This window comes from Panthera tigris, chromosome B3 (genome assembly GCF_018350195.1).
Source record: "Panthera tigris isolate Pti1 chromosome B3, P.tigris_Pti1_mat1.1, whole genome shotgun sequence".
NCBI lineage: Eukaryota > Metazoa > Chordata > Mammalia > Carnivora > Felidae > Panthera > Panthera tigris.
Window position 1 is genome coordinate 114,207,492 of NC_056665.1, and position 22,206 is coordinate 114,229,697.

Here is a 22,206-nt window from a genome sequence, read left to right on the forward strand (position 1 = left end):
GAAATAAATCCCAAATCAACCTGGATAAAATACCAGTATTAATTTTCTTGTCAGAGTTTTTGGATTTTTTCCCCCTTCTGTTAATTAATGGGTAGGACAAACACTTTTGCGAGGATGGGAAGGAGAAACAATGGGTAACACTGAGATTAGGGAAGGTGAAGTGTGAAAGTGGTAGTGAGGAACCAGGAACAAAGACCAGATGACTGTAAGGGGCTGATGGAAGATAAGAAATTAAGATGGCAGGAGATAAATTTGCATTTCCAAGCAATAGAGTATTGACCCCCATGAACACAGTAAATATCTTTGATTTTCCAAGATTTATGCTGACATATCCAACATAGTAATAAGAGGATTGGACAGATAAGGACTCAACAGGGGCTCCTGGGTGGCTCAGTTGGTGAAGCTTCCGACTTCAGCTCAGGTCATAATCTCACGGTTCCTGGGTTTGAGCCCTGTGTCAGGCTCTGTGCTGACAGCTCAGAGCCTGGAGCCTGCTTCAGATTCTGTGTTTCCTTCTTTCTCTGCCCCTCCCCCACTTGCACTCTGTCTCTCAAAAATAAATAAAACGTTAAAAAAAAGGACTTAACAAATGGTTAAATTGAAACTAGTGGAGAGTATTGTTTGCTTAAAAATTTTTTTTAGGTTTATTTATTTATTTTGAGAGAGAGCAAAAAAACACAGGCAGAGGAGGGGCAGAGAGAGAGAATCGGTTAAGCATCTGACTTCAGCTCAGGTCATGATCTCACGGTTCGTGAGTTTGAACCCTGCATGGGGCTCTGTGCTGACAGCTCAGAACCTGGATCCTGCTTCGAATCTGGTGTCTCCCCATCTCTCCGCCCCTCCCCTGTTCACGCTGTCTCTATCCTCTCAAAAATAAATGCTTAAAAATTTTTTTTTAGGTTTTAATTATTTTTTTTTTTTTCAGTAATCTCTATACCCATCATGGGGCTTCAACTCATGATCCAGAGATCAAGAGTTGCATGCTCTTCTGACTGAACCAGCCAGGTTCCCCAGGAAAATATTGTGGGTTTTTTGTTTGTTTTTAGTTTTTTCTTAAAGTCTTTATTTATTTTGAGAGGCAGAGACAGCACAAGTGGGGAGGGGCAAAGAGAGGGGGAGAAAATCCCAAGCAGGCTCTGCACTGACAGTGAGGCTTGAACTCACAAACTGTGAGATCATGACCTGAGCCGAAATCAAGAGTGGGACCCTCAACCAACTGAGCCACACAGGTGCCCTGAGAATACTGTTAAGAGTGGTATAAAAAAAACCCTCAATATTCAGGTAAAAATGACAGATTACAGTAAATGAAAAGCTTGTAGCATTTCATGTGATAACTTTATCTGGTAGGCTCTAGGTTGGAATATTAAACAAAATCCCGCAGAATGTACTGATAGGGCAAGACGATGAGCAAATACTTAAAGGAGTGGTACTATTTTGGGGGGGCGGGGGAGGAGAGAAGTTGAAAAATCAGGTAAGTGATTATTCAAATGAAATCAATCTCAAATGGAAATCAAATCTCTGGAATTACCTAGTCCTTTCCTAAGCAAGAAGACTTGGGCTTGGTGATAGTCACCAGAGAATCCAAAGGTTTCATTCAGTCCTCATCCTACGTATTCGACCTATCAGCAAGATCCAGCGTAGTTACCTCTCCTTTCTTCACTGCCTTCCTAGGATCACCGTCTCTTGGTTTTCCTGCTACTTCATTGGTCACTCCTTGTTGGTTTCCTTTTTGGCTTCTCTCGCTGACTTTTTTTTTTTTTTAATGTTTATTTTTTTCACTGTTTATTTTTTTAATGTTCATTATTTATTTTTGAAAAAGAGAGACAGGGAGACAGAGCGTGAACGGGGAAGGGGCGGGGGGAGACACAGAATCTGAAGCAGGCTCCAGGCTCTGAGCTGTCAGCGCAGGGCTTGAACCCACGAACCATGATATCAAGACCTGAGCTGAAGTCGGATGCTTAGCTGACTGAGCCACCCAGGCGCCCCATCCTCTCCCTGACTTCTTAACACTTGAATGCCTTAGGGCTCGGCCTTTGCTCTCCTTCTTTTGACTAGGTATGCCCACCTGTTTGGTGATTTCTTCCAGTCTTATGGCTTTAAATACAACCTACATATGACCATAACTCAAATTTTTATCTCTAGTCCAGAACGTTCTCTCAAACTCTAGAATTTCATACCTCTATATCCAAACTGTTCAATATCTATCTCTACCTGGATGTTTAAGAGACATCTCAAATGCTACCTGCTTCCCCTCTTCCCCTGGCAAATCTATCAGGAAATCCTGATGCATTTCCCTTCAAAACCTCTATTACCTTGGCTCGAGCCACCATCACCAGTCACCTGTGTTATGTGAGACTCCTACTAGTCCTCACTCCTATCTTTGGCAGCCCCACTCCCACCATCTATCCTCAACTCAGCAGCTAGAGCGATGCCGTTAAAATAAGCTGGATTGTGTCACTCCTCTGCTCAGAATTCTCTAATGGCTCCCCCGTTTCACCCACAGTAACAGCCTATAGGGACACTCCCTGCGCCCCACTTACCTCTGTGACTTCAACCCCTACTATTCCCCCCTCCCTCACTCTGCTTCAACACATTGATTTCCTTGTTGTTTCTCAAACACACGAGGCACAGTTTCGCTTCAGAACTTTGCACTAGTTCTACCTAAAATACTCTTCCCCCAGATTTCTGCATGGCTAACTGCCTTACCACTTGGAAGTTTTGCTCAAACGGGATCTCCTCAAAGAGGTCTATACTGAACATCCTATCTAAAAAAAATTACATTTCCCTGCCCCCTCCATACCACTTCCTATCCTCCTTGTTCCACTCTATTTATTTTCCATAGCACTTCTAACTTTTTAGACATAATTTACTGTGTCTACTGTTTTTTTTTAAGTTTATTTATTTATTTAAGTAATCTCTACACTCAGTGTGGGGCTTAAACCCACGATCGCCAGATCAAGAGTTGCACGTTCCTCCGACTGAGCCAGGTGCCCCTACTGTGTCTACTGTTTATGGTTTGCTTCTCTTGGTAGAGTATAAGCTCCATGATGGCAGGGATCTTTTGTTCCTTTGCTGTATATCCCAACACTTTAGAACACTGCCCGTGTAGAGTAGGTTGTCAATAAACATTTGTCAAATGAATGAAAAGATGTGCCTGTGGAATATAAGTATACTGGACAAGACCTAATCTTTGTTAGTGGGCTCCATCACCCAATGTGTGGATTGTCAAGTGTTTCTCCATCTTCCCTTTGTCGGTGTTGGAGGTTTCTTTTACAGCAGTTGTACGATAGTAAGAATGGGGAAATAAAGGGGCTAACTCCTCCTTATGCTTCACAATCCTCTGAAATGCTAATTCCATGAAAACTTTACTGATCCTCCACATCTCTTCAAGACTCCCTTAATGATCTTTTCTATGGGCTTTGGAACCCACTTTTAAATTAAGTGTGTTCACACACACACCCTTTTCTCATCTTTCTCAGACTGGAAGTTCTTTGCAGCCAAGAAAGTATTTATTCTTTCAATCACCTGTAGTGCTTTGCATAATGTCTTATGTTCGGATAATTAGGAAGTGAACAAATTGAAGTAAATCCCCTCATCATCTTCTCTGGAACAAGCATTGGAGGGGGAAGCTAAAGCTATTATTACCAAAATAATAATTTTGGGGAGTATCTGTTGAGGCAATTAATCTATTTCATTCCTGACACCACTAGTAGAATTAAGATGTTACTGCTCTGAGGGGCAAGGGACTACTTCTTGCCGTGCTATAGCTAAAAGGGTTGTTCAAATAACCTCAGTAATTCCAAAAGGCCTGAGTGAACACTCCCTGAGTCCCTAAGTTTCAAACAAACCATAAGAAGTACAGTCAGGGTCCTGACAATACAGAGAGCAGTGGCTGCCTCGTGGGGAGGCACCTAACCACCTAGGAGTTTAAAAACAGCCAGACGAGGACAGCCAGTGCTGTCAGAAAAGCTCCAAGAACCCCACAGACTGCAGCGCTTAACTGCTCAAAAAGTCAGTTTATACTAGTTCCTCTTTCATCGTCTGTACTTCCCATGCGTTTGCAACCAACTACTCGTGACCAATTAAAACAGTTGTCTTCCAGCTACAAGGGAGGAAGAAGCAGATGCCCAGGCCTAACCCACTGAGAGTGAACGCATGTCTAGAAAAAGGAGGAGAGACAGAGCACACACACATATGCAGGGCCTGTGAAAATGCACGTACAGCTGTTTCCAGCCTACATCCTTGGCCTGCTGGCCGTGGGGGTGGCTGCAGCAACTGGGCAGTGAAACTGCATGTTTTTCCCCTCTATTCAGGGAAAAATCTGTCATAGAACTTTCCCCCTCTTTAACTACTGATGAATCAAGAGCAACCCTCATGCAAGAACAACTCAAATGGCCATTCACAAGGGCACCAGAGGAAGGCAATGTCTTGGATTCTAAGGAGTTTCTCAGAGAAAAGTTAAAAGGGAGAAAGCTTTCTTCACGAGAAATATCATTATAGAGTAGCTATTGAATAACCCTCAACAATATCCCTAAGAAGGTAGATATTATTACTACGGTTGTACTGTTTATATTGCTAATATTCTTCCTTTACAGATGAAGAAGTAAGTTTGGCACGGTTAAACAATTTTTCCGAAGGCTAATCCAGAAGACAAATGGATCAGGTGTTCAAACACAGGCCTACCAACTCTATTACATTATGCTTCTTTCCATAAATAGTAAGGTCTTAGCATAGAGGCATATCTCAAGGGAAGCAACTCTATCTGTGAAAACCCTAAAGATCTTTACAACAAGAATTAGGGGAAAGGGAAGGAGAAAGTAATATGAAGATTTTCCAGAGACACCCACCTCCACCACATGTTGCCAAACTTCATTACTTCCATACCTAAGTTACTAGGGAGCTAGTATCTTAATATACATAGCAGTAACAATGTCTTACATTTGAAACGCATAGTTTTCAGAAAGCTCCCAAAACTGTTAAATCATTTCATGGGAGGAGAAGCATTTTTACAGAAGAAACTAACGCTCAGACAATTGCTGTAAGGTAACTCAATCAGCCAGTTAGTGGCAGCACTGGACTTGAATCCAGGTATGATTTTAAGCCTAATGCTTTTTCCAATACACCACACTGGCTCTATACATAACTGTTGGTCTGTTTATTTTAGCTTCAGAATGACCACGTAAAAAAGATGCTCTTCCTATGTACTTCAGAAGAGCAAAACATTCTGATGGGGCTGTTCTTTGCCACAGCAAAATTCCCAGTTCTACTCATTCCTCTAATTTTTAGAGAGATTTCTAGAAAATGAGTTATTTTTTTAATATGAAATTGTCAAATTGGTTTCCATACAATACCCAGTGCTCATCCCAAAAGGTGCCCTCCTCAATGCCCATCACCCACCCTACCCTCCCTCCCACCCCCCATCAACCCTCAGTTTGTTCTCAGTGAAAATGAGTTATTTGATATCAAGTAAAAAACAGCCTACTCTTGCCAGGTAGCTAGTTTTATGGTGGTATTAGGTCTTATATCTCAAAATGATTTCCTCAGCCTACTGGGAAGCCCTAAGCAGATTACTTAGCCAGTTTGTTAAATCAGTACCATTTATATAATAAATACATTTCAGCTCTTTGGAGTTTGGAACTGGAGTTCCCCCAGTGATTTTCAGTCTTTGTGAACAGGAGAGTGGAGAAGAAAAGGATGCCCTTGCTTTTGGCTCACACTCAGGACTTCTCTCCACTAGTTCTCTCAGCATTTGGTATGCCCTGCAAAGCATACAGTAGGCATGCGTTAAGTGCTGATGGCTTGTCTTATTAAGGCATATAAGCAAGGCAGTTTCCCCATATTAGCCTGCCTTAGTATCTTCTGTTCAAGTGGCAGGCAGGCATGCATAGAGTGAGTGAGCTCGGCCTCATCCATATTTTGTTTAAATCAAAGAGGCCATAGATCAAAGTAGGAATTTCCCCTCAGACTTTTTGTCATCTGAGCATTCAAAGCTAGAACCCAAAGGCTGCATCTACCTCATATACTATGCTTGGCTTGCCGAACACTGCTGAATGTTTTTAAAGTTACAAATTCATTGCTAACATTTAAATAGAGAGGTTACATATAAAAATGAGGGGTTCTAAATATCCCTGAAGCCAGGTTTAAGAGTAGGGCTCAAAACAGGAGGAGTTGAGAGCCTGTATAAAGAGGCAGTTATACCATTATGCTCCCCTCTGAGCACACATGGCCAGGAAACTGCCCATTCCCCACACAGGCAGAGACCTCGGGGTGGGATTAAATACAAATCTGTGTATAGATCTGTGAGAGCCATAGCTCTATTCTCCTATTTGGCTCTTAGAATCATGGCTTAACTACCAAGCAAATACCACTAGCTCAAAGATTCCCATTCGGGGAAAGTAGCTGATTTCAAGAGCAGAAAGTCAATAGAGAATGTCCAATATTGAAAATTCAAAGATATCAGGAGTTACAGGAAAAGAAAGGAACTGTTGTGTTTAAAAAAAAAAGAAAAAAGTTTTGTAATATTATTTGACTTAAAAATATATACCTGTATTATTTTGATTAAAAAGAAGTACTTACTTATAAAAATAGTGAAAATTATGAAGAAAGAATAAAAAGAATAGAAAGGAAAAGGAAAGATATATGAACAAGGGAAAAGAAAAGAATGTGGGTGGGTTGTCAGAAGAGTGGCAGGAAGGCTGCATTCACTAAATGAGCCAAGGTTCACAAAAAATAATGCAAAAAGGTGCTTACACACAAAGCAAGACAATGATCAAAGGGGCAGACTTATTGTGATAGACTAATGTTGAAGGGCAATACAGAGAAAACAAACCCCTCCGTTACCAGTTAGCGAATCCAACAAGAAAGGTAATCATAACGTCCTATTCTTCACTTGTGTACAAAGAAACCCAAGCATCAAGTAAAGGATGGGAATCCAGAGCCAACCACAGCCCATGTGGAAACCACAGAGTTCCTAGCCAACTCTAAGTATGAGCAGATCACGGGTTCTGGGGCCTCCAAAAACAGCTTGAGTGATGCCGAGTGTATTTCCTGAAACACCCGGTAGCACACTAAATATCAAGGAGCCAAGATTTTCCCTGGTCAGACTTCATCTGTTGAGCTTATTCAGTGAACCCTTAAACAGAGGTAGAACAAATCCAGAGGAGAGAAATCAGTATAGCAAAGAAAACAAACATCATCTCTTTGAAGAACTGCTAAGCTAAACATGGGGGGTGCTATCTCTGGAGAAGATCTAGAAGAGCACACGAGTGCTACCTTCAAATGAGTAAAAAGCTATGAAGAGGAAGAAGGGCCATTCTCATTAAGCCAGCACTCAAGAAAGTACCAGGAAACAGAGTAAGACTTATGGAAGAACTTTCTAGTCACTGGCATTACCCTGGGGGAACAAGCACTTTATCATGATGGATATCCTGGCAGAGGTTTTAAGTTATTCCTCAATAAAAGTGTACTTAAATATACGTAAGTTATAACTCAAGAAAAAATGATTGTGGGGTTGGGTATGTGAACAGAAAATTTTATAGACCACTGATCTGGCCAAATATCCATGCAGTGTTCATGGGATGAATGCTGGGATCTCATGTTTTCATCTTTATTTAGTTGAGAAAATTATATTTCTATTGTGATTTATTCTTTGATTCATAAGTATTTATTAATTTTTCTTTTTTTCTTGAGGAATTAAAAAAATATCTAGAAAATAGCTCAAAAAGTGGAGATTCATAAAGTTGAACACCCTTTATAACCAACATCCAGGTCAAAACTTGGAATATTTTCTGGCCATTTTCATGCCCCATGTGCCTCATTCCAATTACAACCCTTTCCCACCCCCTTAATCAACTATTATCCTGATTGCTATATTAATCACCTCTCTGCATTGTTAATAATTTTATTCATCCAAGTGTGCATTTCTAAAACTTCAGTTTTGCCTGGTTTTTGTTTTATTTAATATGTCTTTTACATTTCTTAAACAATAGGTTTCCTCCTGTCCATCCGCTCTTTTTCTCATTAGAATGTATCTATTGGAGAAAACAGGCCATTTGACCTATCATTTCTGACAGTCTGGGTTTTGTGGATGGTATCCTCACACCATAGCACAATCTGCTCCTCTGTCCTCTGTGCTTCCTGCAAACTGAAAGCTGGATCCTGAAGTTTTATTCAGAGTTGTTTTATTTGGCAAGCCTATTAGTAGTATTGTACTCTTTTATCAGGAGGCACACAATGTCTAATTGCTTTTCTTTTTATGATGTTGGCACCTGTCAACGCTCAGTATATAGATGCATTAATTCACTGAAGCCTGTAAGTGATTACATTAAAATTCTATAATTTCTTTGCAAACATGTCTTTATTAAACCTACATTTTTGGTAGATATTTCCCCTGGATATAGAATTCTGGGTTGGCAGATTTTAATTCTCTAAGCACTTTAGAGATGTCATTCTATTATATTATGACTTCCATAATTTGGCCATCACTCTTATTGTTGCTCATTTATAAGTGATTTGTACATTTTCTTAGGCTGCTTTTGGTTTCTCATTATCTTTTGTTTTCCAGAGTTTGACTTATGATGTGCCTAAGTGTGCTGTATTTATCCTGTTTGTGATTACTGAGTTTCTTGAATCTGAAAATTAGTATATTTCATTTGTTTGGGGAAATTATTTTAGCTATTACCTCTTCATATATTGTTTCTGCTTCATTTTCTCTCTTATACTTCTGGGACTTCAATTTCATATATGCTAGATCATCTGTGTTCCACTTGTCTCTTACACTGTTCTGCTCTTTCCATTCTCTGTTCTCATTGACCTTTGATATTTTTTATTGACCTGCCTTCTATTCACAAGCCTGTCCACTGTAGGTTAAATCCACCCAATGCATTCTTAGTTTTAGATACAGTTTTCAGTTTTAGAATGTCTACATAATTGTTTTCTAAATAGATTCCAATTCTCCATTGAGATTCTCATGTTTCTTCTATTTTCTTTATCACATTTATAATATTTAAGGTCTTTATCTGTTAGCTTCAATATATGGATAATTTTGTGGGTTGGCTCCTACTGATTATTTTTTCCCTCTTTATTAGTGGCCACATTTTTATGCCTCATAATTTTTTATTGTATGCTGGACACTGAGTGTGTGTGTGTGTGTGTGTGTGTGTGTGTGTGTGTGTGTATGGTGGGGGGAGGGAGAGACAACCATAGAGACTGCTATGGACTGAAATGCCTCCCCCAGATACAAATGTTGAAGCCCTAATTCCCAATGTGACTGTATTTGGATATAAGGCTTTTAAGGAAGTAATTAAAGTTACATGGAGTCATAAGGGTAGGACTCTACTCCAATAGGACTGGTGTCCTCATAAAAAGGAGGGACACCAGTAATGTGTGTGCACAGAGAAAAGGCCATGTGAGAACACAGTGAGAAGGTGGTCATTTGCAAGCCAAGAAGAGAAGCCTCAGGAGAAATCAAACTTGCCAGCATCTTGACCTTGGACTTCTAACCTCCAGAACTGTGAGAGAAAATACATTTCTGCTCTTAAAGTCACCCATTTTGTGGGATTTTGTTATAGCAGTCCAAGAAGACTAACAGACTAAAGCTGATTTCCTCCATACCCATTCCACTCTATAGAAAATAAGGTAAGGAGCTGATCATCCTCAATCTAATCAAGAGGAACTAGGTCAGGGCTTGGTTGCTTTTTTAGTAGGAATAAGTCTACTTCTGGTTTCAGAGGTCTCAAAGGCAAGACCTGGAGGGTATATGTGGCAGGTGCCTTCCTCTAACTGGAGTCTGTGTCCTAAGCACCAGAAGATTGCACGATCTCATTCAGCCTTTCTGGTCCAGCCTCATTCTCAAGTGTAAGCCTCCTGGGCTTTTAATGGGGAGTCTGACAAGTCTCTGTTGTCCGCTGTTCTGAATGTTCTGTCCTTTGGAAATTTTAAGCTTAGCTCTTTATCCTCCTTTCCTGTGCAGGTTCACAATCTGGCAAATGCCCAGTGGAGCAGGCCCCTCCCACTAGGGAGCCTTTGCCTCCAAAACGCTGTGTTAAGGTGGGAACTGAATTTTGCCTCTCCAGCCCAGCCCCCTAGCTCCCAGGACAACCCCAGCACTCAGCAAAAGTCCTACGGGGAAGAATGGCCATGGGTTTGAGGCACTCCTAGATTGTACTCTGTCATATCAACCCATGTGGTCATTGCAAATTCTGATTTCTTCTGACCCCCAGCAGCCTGCCTGAGGCAGCCCAATCTGCAGCCTCCGCCCAGATGCGCCTAGGAAAGACAAAGGTCAGCACTTTCTGCTCGGCTAGGAAGGGCTCTTCCTTCTCCAGAATTTGAGTTCTTCTAGCACGCTTTGTTGCCGCAGCTCTCTGACACCTTTATGGCAGGAGCTACCTACTGCTTCCTCTGCTGGATCTAGTCCTACGAATCCTTTTTTAAAAACAAATGTTTGTTCATTTTAAGAGAGAGAAAGAGAGTGTGCGTGCATGTGCGAGCAGGGGAGGGGCAGGGAGGTTGGGGGTACAGATGATCCGAAGTGGGCTCTGACAGCAGAGAGCCTGATGCAGGGCTCCAACTCACGAAATGAGAGATCATGACCTGAGCCGAAGTTGGACGCTTACCCGACTGAGCCACCCAGGTGCCCCATTAGTCCTTTTTTAATAGAAAATTTACATTATTCTTTTTTCCTCCTTGAAATAATATTGCCACATTACCTACACCCCCCCCCCCAATTTCAGCCTAATATATTTTTGCAACTTGGAGGTTTATATACCTCACAGCAATGCACAATGTTCTAGGGTTCAAATGGTCAGAAATTTATGGAGTAAATTTCTGAAAGGTTTTCTGGGTGTTTTGTTTTGTTTTCTAAAGTAGAAGGGAAAGGGGGAAGTGGAGAAGGAGAATGGGTACTTTCTTAGGAATACTGATTTTATGAAAGAATACACATGGAATTTGAGAATTTAGAACTGAATTCCTTTAAAGCAGCTGTGCCTATAAAAATACTTGGAAAGTCTAGGTATCCATATCCTGGTTTTAATATTGGAATCCTAAATCAGCTATCAGGTCCCTGCCAACTCCAAGACTGCATAGGTATCTATACTTAAAAAGTCAGCCTGGGGTGCCTGGGTGGCTTGGTCAGTTGAGTGTCCGACTCTTGATTTTGGATCAAGTCATGATCCCAGAGCCGTGGGATTGAGCCCTATGTCAGACTCCACGCCAAGTGAAAGCCTGCTTAGGATTCTCTCTTGCTCCTTCTGCCTCTCCCCTACTCGTGTGTGCTCACACACTCTCTCTCTCTCTCTCTCCCTCTAAAAAAACAAAAGTCAGCCTAATTGTGGCCCATACCCTAAATCAGTACAAAAATTAGCTAGGAGAGGAAAAAAACCTAGACTGCCATTGCTAAATCTTCTCTGTTCTCTCTTTATACAAACATGAAAAAGATTCCAGAGAACAGTACCACAGGAAGGGGGTTGTCCACTTTCTATTTTAAAAGTCACATTGACTTAATAATTAAGAGCTTTTTTAGATCAGGTAAAAGATAAAATTAAGCCCAAAGATTACTTCCCAGCTAATCAATCTAGAAGATTAGGGGGGTAGGAGACCTACTACAGAACTACCTCTAGAGCTAGAATACCGCTTTGGTTCAGATAGACTGCTGCTGTCCCATCTGGTCGTGCTTCACAGGTAAGCTGCTTCCCTCATGCTTTCCAAATTCCAGAAGGGAAAAAAGGCCTTTTGCAACTTGTTTAGTAACCAGACCACAGTAATAGGATAGTTACATCAAAAGTAGGCTTCAACAAGTTTTGAAAGGCAGATATTTGGTAACAATATTGTTAATTTAGTAATGGGCAAGCCAACAACTTCCCTAAACACTGAGCACTAGACAAATTTTATGTACTACACTTGGCTTAGTCTCCTATTACTTTCCTAATGGCCATTTTCCAGTTTGATGCCATGTATCACTGGAGCAGATGGCTATATTGAGCTGTCCTTGAGAATAAAAAATAGACATTTTCCTACCAGTAGGAAGCAACCAGTGTAAGACTCAACTGAGCCGAGGACACTATTATCAAGAATGAAGAACAATCCATGCTGTTTGAAAGCATAGATGGCTTAGATCCAAATTTATGGAAAGCTGCAGGTGTTTTTCAGAATACATCTAGAGAAAATGCAGAAATATTTCTTCCTAATTTCTTCGATATCTGGGGTCAGCCAAATCCAGGGAGTGAGCCTATCCATCAACAAAGAAAGTTTCCCTTTACTTGACATCACCAGGGAGGCCAAAGGAAAGGAAGAGGCCCTAACAACTCTTTGTACATAACAAACAGGAATGTGCAGATGGATAATAAAGAAAAAGCATGTAAAAGCAAGATAAAAATATTACAGGTGTGAAAATGGACATAATGGAAATCTATGAAGTCTAAAGAAAAGTTCTTAGGAGGAAAAAAATCTGAGCATCACTATGTCAGTAAGGATCTGTATGAAGGTTAGAGTGAAATCTGGCTTCTAATTTTTATGCTCGTTTCCTTTGGTTGCTTTTCTGATAAGCTTATTCCTTAAGAGAGAAATATCATCCTCTATTGCTACAGATCAGTCCTTTCAGGGTACAGCATGCCAAAGGTCAGTAGAGCCAACATTAAGTAGGTTCATACTAAGGATATACTCACCTGCTTCTGGATCTGCAGGAATTCTCCACATGTACAGGTTAAAGTCATCAGAGCCTGAAAGGATATACTGTTGGGATAAAAAAAATATATATATATTATTTATATATTGATATACATCTATCTACCTATGTGTACAAAGATTCTTTTTACTTTTTACTTTATTTTTTAAGTTTATTTATTTATTTTGAGAGAGAGAGGGTAGGAGCTGGGGAGATGCAGAGAGAGAGAGGAAGAGAGAGAATCCCAAGCAGGCTCCGTGATAATGTGGGGCTCGGTATCACAAACCATGAGATTATGACCGGAACTGAGATCAAGAGTTGGATGCTCAACCGACTGAGCCACCCAGGTGCCCAAGTGAGATTTTTTTAAATAAATAAGACAAATGGGCATATATTCATAAGGCATCATGCAACAAATACCTTCTTTAAAGTGTTTGCCAATAAGGGGCACCTGGGTGGCTCAGCCAGTTAAGCATCCAACTTCGGCTCAGGTCATGAACTTGCTGTTCATAGGTTCGTGCCCTGCGTCAGGTCAGCTGTGCTGACAGCTCAGAGCCTGGAGCCTGCTTCAGATTCTGTGTCTCCCTCTCTGTTCCTCCCCTGCTCGTTAGCTCTCTTTCTCAAAGATAAATAAAGATTTAAAAAAAAGTATTTGCCAATTAAAAGACTCATTGGATAAAATTCAGCCACAACCAAACAACCTAATTGAAAAATGGGCAAAGGACTGGAACAGACATTTCTTCAAAGAAAACATATAAATGCCTAAGAAGCACATGAAAAGATGCTCAGCATCACTAATCATTAGGGAAATGAAAAGCAAAACCACAGTGAGATACCACTTCACAGTCATTGGGATGGCTATTACCAAAACCCCCCAGAAAACAAATGTTGGGCAAGGATGTGGTGAAATTGAAAACCTATGCACTGCTAGTGGGAATAAATGGTGCAGCCACTATGGAACACCATATGGAGGTTCCTCAAAAAGTTAATCATAGAACTGCCATATGACTTAGCAGTTCCACTCCTAGGTATATATCAAAGAACTGAAAGCAGGAACTTGAGCTATCTGTACACCAATGTTCACAGAAGAATGTTTATGATAGTCAAAATGTGGAAAAGATCTAAATGTCCATCAATGGATGAATGGATGAATAAAATGTGGTATATACATTCAACGGACTATTATTCAGCCTTGAAAAGAAAATCCTGATACATGCTACAACACGGATGAATCTTGAAGGCATTATGCTAAGTGAAATAAGCCAGATACAAAAAGACAAATATTGTATAGTTCAACTTATGAGGTACCTAGAGTAGTCAAAGTCATAGAGACAGAATGTAGAATGGTAGTTGCCAAGGAATTGGGGGGGAAGGGAGGAATGGGGAGCTACTGTTAAATGGGTATGGAGTTTCAGTTTGGAATGAACAAGTTCTAGAAATGGACAGTGGTGATGGCTACACACCAATGTGAATGTAGTTAATGCCACAGAATTGCACACTTAAAAATGATTACAATGGAAAGTTTTATGTTATGTGCATATGTATGTGTGTGTGTATGTATGTATATGTATGTATATGCATATATATATATATTTAAAATTTTTATTATGAAGCATAGTTGACATACAATGTTATATTAGTTTCAGGTGTACAACATAGTGACTTGACAATTCTACACATTACTCAGTGCTCACCATGATAAGTGTAGTTACCATCTGTCAGCATATGCCATCAAAATATTATTGACTATATTCCCCATGCCATACTTTTCATCTCCATGACTGAACTTATTTTTTTTAATTATTTTTTTCATGTTTATTTATTTTTGAGAGATACAGAGACAGAGTGTGTGTGGGGGGGGGGGGGAAGGACAGAGAGAAAGGGAGAGAGAATCTGGAGCAGACAGGTTCTGAGCAAGCTGTCAGCACAGAGCCTGACATGGGGCTTGAACCCACAAACTGCGAGATCATGACCTGAGCTGAAGTCGGATGCCTAACCTGATGCCTGAGCCACCCAGGCACCCTTTAACTTATTTTAAAACTGGAAGTTTGTGCCTCTCCCTGGAAACCACCAGTTTGTTTTCTGTATTTATGGGTCTGTTTCTGGTTTTTATTTTTGTTTTTATATTACACATATAAGTGAAATCATATGGTATTTGCCTCTGGCTTATTTCACTTAACATAATACCCTTTAAGACTATCCACATTGTTGCAAGTGGCAAGATCTCATTCTTTTTTATGACTAATATTCCATTACACACACACACACACACACACACACACACACACTTTCTTAATCTATTCATCTATCAATGTATACTTGGGTTGCTTCCGTAGCTTGGCTATTGTAAATATTGCTGCAATAAACATAGGGGTGCATATATCTTTTCATTTTCCTTGAGCAAACACTAAGTAGTGGAATTACTGTATCATATGGTAATTCTATTTTTAATTTTTCAAAGAGCCTCCATATAATTTCCATAGTGATTGCTATGTTATATGTATTTTTATCAGAATTAAAAAAAAAAAAAACCTTTTAATACAGAAAAAAAATTAGGAGCTTCCCAGAGATCTTTTTTTTTGCAATGGTAAGCATCCTAAACTTCCCTGCTGTCAACTGACATCTTTGAACAGGAAGCCATTGCCAACCCAGCCATGAATTAGTGCCAGGGGCATAAGCAATCCCCTTTTATGTGGCAGCTCCAAATTACTTCATCTCAGATAGGACACTGAACCAGATTGATTCTAATTAGGACTTATAAAAGCATTGTCTAACATTGCCTAACAGCAACAAGTCAGCAAATCTGACTGCTCATTTACTTGCAAAGATGAACAAAAGTATATTACTTTAAGTTGAAGTCAGCATTACTTCTTGCCTTTTGGTCTCATCTCCTTATCTCCCCAGAAAAAGAAAGGCCTATAGTTTTCTAAAGAAAACTTCTTACTTAAAAATGACAGTGTGAACAATTCCAAAAACTGTTAAGTTCAACATACACACAACCTCATGCCTAATGTAAATACTTTACAAAAATCAATTCAGCAGTCTTCAAAATACTTGTAGGAATATGAGAAAGGAGGCAAAGAAAGGCATGTTTAAAGATAAAGCAAATGCTACCCACAGGGGCTAGGTCATGTAGCCCAGGGCACAGTGGAAAAAGAAATGGGTCCAGTTTCCTCATCTGGTTGCTCTCTGTTATTGTCTGAATGTTAGTGTTCCCCCACCAAATTCACATGTTGAAATCCTAATGCCCAACGTAATGGTATCAGGAGGTGGGGCCTTTGGGAAGTGATTAGATCATGAGGGTAGACCCTTCATGAACAGAATTAGCACTCTTAATAGAGACCCAACATATGTCCCAAGCTGCCTTCCACTATGTGAGGACACACAGAGAAGTCCACAGTCTGCAACCCAGAAGAGGGCCTTCACCAGAACCCTTGCTGGTCTTGGACCCTGATCTTGGACTTTGAGCTTCCAGAACTGTGAGAAAGAAATTCCTGTCTTTTATAAGCCACCCAGTCTGTGCTGTTTTCTTATAGCAGCCATAACAGACTAAGACACTCTCTGAAGCTCATTTAATTCTAAGATTCTATTATTACTCTGGAAGGAATGGTAGAAATCAGATCAGAGCTAAAAGTCCCTAAGCTGCTGGCTCATGGTTACTTGACAAGTCATTACGGAAATATGCTCAAGACAAGGACACTCAAAGACTAATCTTATAAGACTTCAATTAAAAAGTTTCCTTAACATCATCAAAAAACAACTTGATTTTTAAAAATGGGCAAAGGACTTGAATAGACATTTCTCCAAAAGAAAAAATATATATAATGGTCATATACAAATGGCCAATAAACACATGAAAAGATATTCAACATCACTAATCATTAGGGAAAATGCATATTGAAACCAAATAAGACACTGCCTTACACTCATTAGGATAGCTAATATAAAAAAAAAAAATAGCTAAGCAAAATTAGTCAGAGAAAGACAAATATCATATGACTTCACTCATATGAGGACTTTAAGACACAGAACAGATGAGCATAAGGGAAGGGAAGCAAAAATAATATAAAAACAGGGAGGAGGACAAAACATAAGAGACTCTTAAATATGGAGAACAAACTGAGGGTTACTGGAGTGGTTGTGGGAGGGGGAATGGGCTAAACGGGTAGGGGGCATTATAGGGAATCTACTCCTGAAATCATTGTTGCACTATATGCTAACTAATTTGGATGTAAATTAAAAAAATAAAATAAAATAAAAACAGCAAGTAGTTCCTCAAAAAATTCAAACATGATTAAAATTACTACACGATCCAGCAATTCCACTTCTGGGAAAATATCCAAAGAATTCAAAAAAGGATCTCTAAGAGATATTTGTACACCTGTGTTCACAGCAGCATTATCACATTAGCCAAGAGGTGGAAGCAACCCAAGTGTCCATCAATGTATAAAAAATGTGGTTAATACATACAATGGAACATTATTCAATCTCAAAAAGGAAGGAAATTCTGACTTGTGCTGTAACATGGATGAATCTTGAACTTGCTAAGTGAAATAAGCCAATCACAAAAACATAAATACTGTATGATTCCACTTATGAGGTGCCCAGGGTAGTCGGACTCATTGAGACAGAAAGTAGAATGGTAGTTTCCAAGGACTGGAGGGAAGGAGGAGTGGGGAGCTGCTGTTAAATGGGTATGGAATTTCAGTTTGGGAAGATAAAAAACTTCTGGAGATGGATGGTGGAGATGGTTACACAATGATGTGAATATACTTAATGCTACTAAAGTATACACTTTTAAAAAGTTTCCTTAAAACAAGAAAAAAATGAATCCTTGTTGCCCTGACTTTAGGATTCATCCAGTAACTAACTCCCTTTAGTTTATAACATTTTCCTTGTTAAAATTAGGAAGCGGGAATTCAGTAGCCCAAGGGCTTTCCTCTCAAGCCTGTTTGCAAAACCACCTACTAGTTAGAGGTAAAGATTCATTGATTACATACTAACGAAGCATTTCTGTGCCAGATACTCTGGGGCTTACAAAGATATGTAAGGTAACACCTGGGTTCCCAAGGAGCTTAAATGAGGTAGAAAACATACATGTAGGTACATGACTACCATTCCATGAAGTAGAAATCACTAGGTGCCATTATGAGAAATAAGATGGTGATTCACAAGAGGCAAAGCAAGATTGATTTGAGCACTGAGCTGGCCTTGGGTAAAGATGTGAAAAGGTGAAAGGAAGGAGCAAAGGTAAAGTAATGGGTGCTGTTTCAGCAGTAACAGGAAGTATGGCATAGCTCGATCCTTGATGCCTGGCTCATATCCCTCAGGCCTTATTGCTGCATGTACTGTACCTGATCTCCAACCGGTTATCTAAGCCAAAGCCTAGGAGGCTGCAGGCTGTTCTGGTGAACGAACACTTAGAAGCAGCACTCAACCAATGATGGATGGGAGTTGGTGTATCAATATTCCAGCTTCCTTGTTCCCAGGTGAAATAACTCTGAAATATATGTTCAATACACTCTCCCCTCAGGATCGAACTCCAATTGCCCACAGTTGTAGCTGGCTCGCTAAACCACTCATCCTTTCCCTATCTTCCTTCTCCATTCCTCTACTATTTCCTACATTTCCAAATAAATTATGTGCACCTAAAACTGGAACACAAAATAAGACACATGCGGAGACAGAACATAAAAGAACTGTCCATTAATTATTTGTGTGTGTGCATGTACATATATATATATGGCATGAAACTTATTTATTACTCAACATCTCATTTCATGCTCTATGTTTAAAAGAGGCTATAAGACTTTATAGACTTCCTGCTCCCTTGCCCCCCCTCCCAACCTTTCTCAAACTAAACAAACAACAAATATTAAGAAAAGGTGAAAAAAAAGTGAGACAAGGCCGGGCTTATCCGAGGTTTACTATTTCATAGTGAAGGATCAGTGCTTGCCTATTTGTTCAGCTATTCAGCAGGGAAAGTCATGACCAGGTAAATGGGACTCCCAGACAGAATGCTGACTCAGAAGACTGCCTTAGAAGGAAGAAAACTCCCACAGAGTTAAGGCCTCTTGGATTTAATATGACAGCTCCTAAAATATGTAGAAAATGCATACAATGTACAGGCTTCCCCTCAGGGATACGAGCAACTCCTGACCCTCTCTTCCTCTTGGAACCATCACAAGGGAACAGCTTGGGATGATTTCCAAGGCGGGGGTCTTGACCCACTGCCGTCTAGTCAGACCGTTTAAGTGTTCACACACTGGAATCACAAAACTGCCCTGGAATTCATTTATGGCATTTCATGGTTGTCTGCTGGGCCCCTTCCAGCATTAAAAATTGGCTGCCTGGGATACTGCTGACTGTGGGAGACTGAAATAAAAATGAGTTCATCCTTTATTCATTAAACAAATATTTACCCAATGTCTACTATGTGTTGGGCACTGTTCCAAGGAAAGAAATACAGAATTGGTCAAAAAGATGCTGTCCCTGCCCTCATGAAGCTTACATTTTATTGGATGGGGACAGAAAAAATTATATACATGTGAGAGGACAATGGGTAGAGGAAAAAAAAGATAAGAATATATTAAAAAAATATATACATATATATTCACATATGTATGTATGTATCTGATGGTGGTAAGTGTTATAAAGAAAAATTAGGGGTGCCTGGGTGGCACCGACTCCAGCTCAGGTCATCTCACAGTTTGTGGGTTCAAGCCCCATGTTGGGCTCTGTGCTGACAACTCAGAGGCTGGAGCCTGCTTCAGATTCTGTGTCTCCCTCTCTCTCTTCCCCTCCCCTGCTCATGCTCTGTCTCTCAAAAGTAAGTAAAAAGTTAAAAAAAATTTTTTTTAATAAGTAAAAATGAACTTATTAAAAAAAAAGAAAGATTAAACAGGAGGTTAGGACATATAGGGAGGGAGTACTGGGAGTTTGTTATTTCTGTTTTATATACAGTGGTCACAGAAGGCCTCTCTGATAACATGGCATTTTAAGCAGAGCTCTGAAGGAAGTGAGAGAGCAAGTTATAGGAGTATCGGGAGAAGAGTACTCCAGGAGAGGGGATGGAGTTCTGAACTAATTTAAAACATATGGTAGCCAAAAGAGCTCTTCTTCTTCTTTTTTTTTTAAAGCCTTGCAGGAATACAAGATTATTTCAAGTGGGCTGAGTGCAGAGATACGTTTAACATCATCAGGGAAGTTGGAAACGTTCCCCTCTTCTAAGGCTGTGTTGGAAGGGCCCACCTCCTCCTGGAGTCGGACTGGAGCCTCCAACGAAGGCCCTGTTAATAGACAATCCTTAAGAGGACAAATGGGCACTGTAGGTCTTGATTGGCTTTCTCCCACAAATATTTAAATATTTGTTGTGGGGTGCAAGGAAAAACGAGCAAGAAAGCAAAGACCAAATAGTATCAACACCAATCAGTACCAAAAAACCCAAAGTTTACAATTTATACCCAAACGTAGAAACATAATAATTATTTGAATTAACCAGAAAATTGAACATCGCCTCAAGTGGTGAAACTGAAGGTACAGGTTTCTCTCTCTCTTTTCCTTTTTACCTTGATATCTAATTTCAAATAGTATCTGCTATTCTTACCCAGGGATTCTGGTGTTGAATCTGAAGCTGACCTGCAATAAAGGCTTCTGGCCTAGATAACAGAAAGGTTCAGCAGCACATAACCCATTAAAAAAAGATAAGCTATAGGGGCACCTGGGTGGCTCAGTCGGTTAAGCATCTGACTTCAGCTTGGGTCATGATCTCATGGTTTGTGAGTTTGACCCCACATCGGGCTTTGTGCTAACAGCCTGGAGCCTGGAACCTGCTTCAGATTCTGTGTCTCCCTCTCTCTCTGCCCTCCCCTGCTCACGCTCTGTCTCTTTCTCTCTCAAAAATAAATAGACATTTAAAGAAATTGGGGCGCCTGGGTGGCTCAGTCGGTTGAGCGTCTGACTTCAGCTCAGGTCATGATCTCGTGGTCTGGGAGTTCGAGCCCCGCGTCCGGCTCTGTGCTGACAGCTCAGAGCCTGGAGCCTGCTTCCAATTCTGTGTCTCCCTCTCCCTCTGCCCCTCCCCCATTCATGCTCTGCCTCTCTCTCTCTCTCTCTCTCTCTCTGTCAGAAATAAACTTTAAAAAAAAAATAAAGAAAGAAATAAAAATTAAAAAGTAAATAAAATAGGTAAGAAACATCATGGGGAAAAAATGGTTGCCCAAATTCCTACGTTTAACATTTTTATTCCCTTTTGTAATGGAGGACTTCACAAGCAAAATTCACATTTAAAACACCACCATGAGAAAACATAAAGATTACTATTCAGTTTTAGAAAAGCAAAAACTAAATAAGGTGCTATTAAGTGTGTGGCCAAGGGAGGATATGAATATGAAGAATTCATTACCTCCTCTTAGGTCTTTTCTTTGACTTTACTCCAAACAGTGAGGGGTAAATGACAAATTAAAAACTCACTTCATATGGGTCTTTTGCTCTATATCCTAACTGAGATGAATAGGGCAGGGCTTCAAAGAAGGAGAAAAAATATTTTAGATAGTCTTGGCAATTAAAGCCCCATTTCCCAAAATGCTCTAGATTGGGGTTGGCAGGCAGGGGGAGGTGGGAGACCCACAGGTTTCTTCAGATCAGAGAATGGGAGAAGTACTTAATTTTAATTTGTAAGATGGGTGATACCAATACAAAAACGAGCATAAATTACACAAATTACGGATCCACATCCTCCATAATCCTTCCCAGCTGGCCACAAAGTTTAAGGGCTAGCCACACTCTGACTCATCTCACTGTTCATTTGTTGTGTAGTCCAAGAGGACAGCCTGTTTACTGATCTTGAAGTAGCCTAGTTCTAAATAGAGTTAACCTGAGGCCAGTGCATTTTCTCTAATCCACTATCAGTATGGAGCTATTAACCTGTTCAAGCAGAGGGATACAACAACTGTTCTTCTCAATAGATTTCAAGAAGGAGCCACCACCATCAACAAGAAAAAAAGATTACTGCATTCGGAACTCTGTCACTGTCTCATTTGCCTACATATCCTTGTCAATCTATGAATCCAGAAAACAGCCATTCACCAGCACCCTACCCTGGTAGGCTGCTGCAATGCCCAGCATCCCCTCCAGGAATTCCTGCCCCTTTCATCCTAGTATTCTCAAGTTACACAAGCTCTGAGAAAGACCTTTTTCTATTTGCAAAGGCATTTTGCTAGCTCAATACCAAGAGAAACCCATGCCTCTAAATATAGAGACCACCTTTGTAGAGTCACCCAAGTTGTAAGAAATTTTTAATAACCCGAAGATTCAAAGAGGGATCTAAACGTGGCTTGGCCTGTCACAGCAAAACTGCTTATTAGATAGAAGCTTCTTGGAAAAAAACAAAACAAAACTGCAAATTTATTAGCCATCTTCAAGCAAAGCAACTATTTTTCTCTCCCTAACACCTGTATTTAAACACATCATAGATAACTCCCTACTATCAATAGTCTAAGGTCTCGTTGGGTTTAGAAACATAGATATAAATAAAAACTGCCCCC

The 22,206-nt window shown here is 40.2% G+C and overlaps 1 protein-coding gene across 3 annotated transcripts in view; it reads right to left on the minus strand.

Moving 5' to 3' along the window:
* The window catches only part of DCAF5 (DDB1 and CUL4 associated factor 5), a 104,022-nt gene that overhangs the window by 13,179 nt on the left and 68,637 nt on the right, over positions 1-22,206 (minus strand). For all 3 annotated transcript variants that reach the window (XM_042989975.1, XM_042989974.1, XM_042989976.1), the window contains exon 7: positions 12,663-12,729. In XM_042989975.1, coding sequence (XP_042845909.1) covers positions 12,663-12,729 — 67 coding nt within the window. The remainder of the gene's footprint in view (positions 1-12,662; positions 12,730-22,206) is intronic.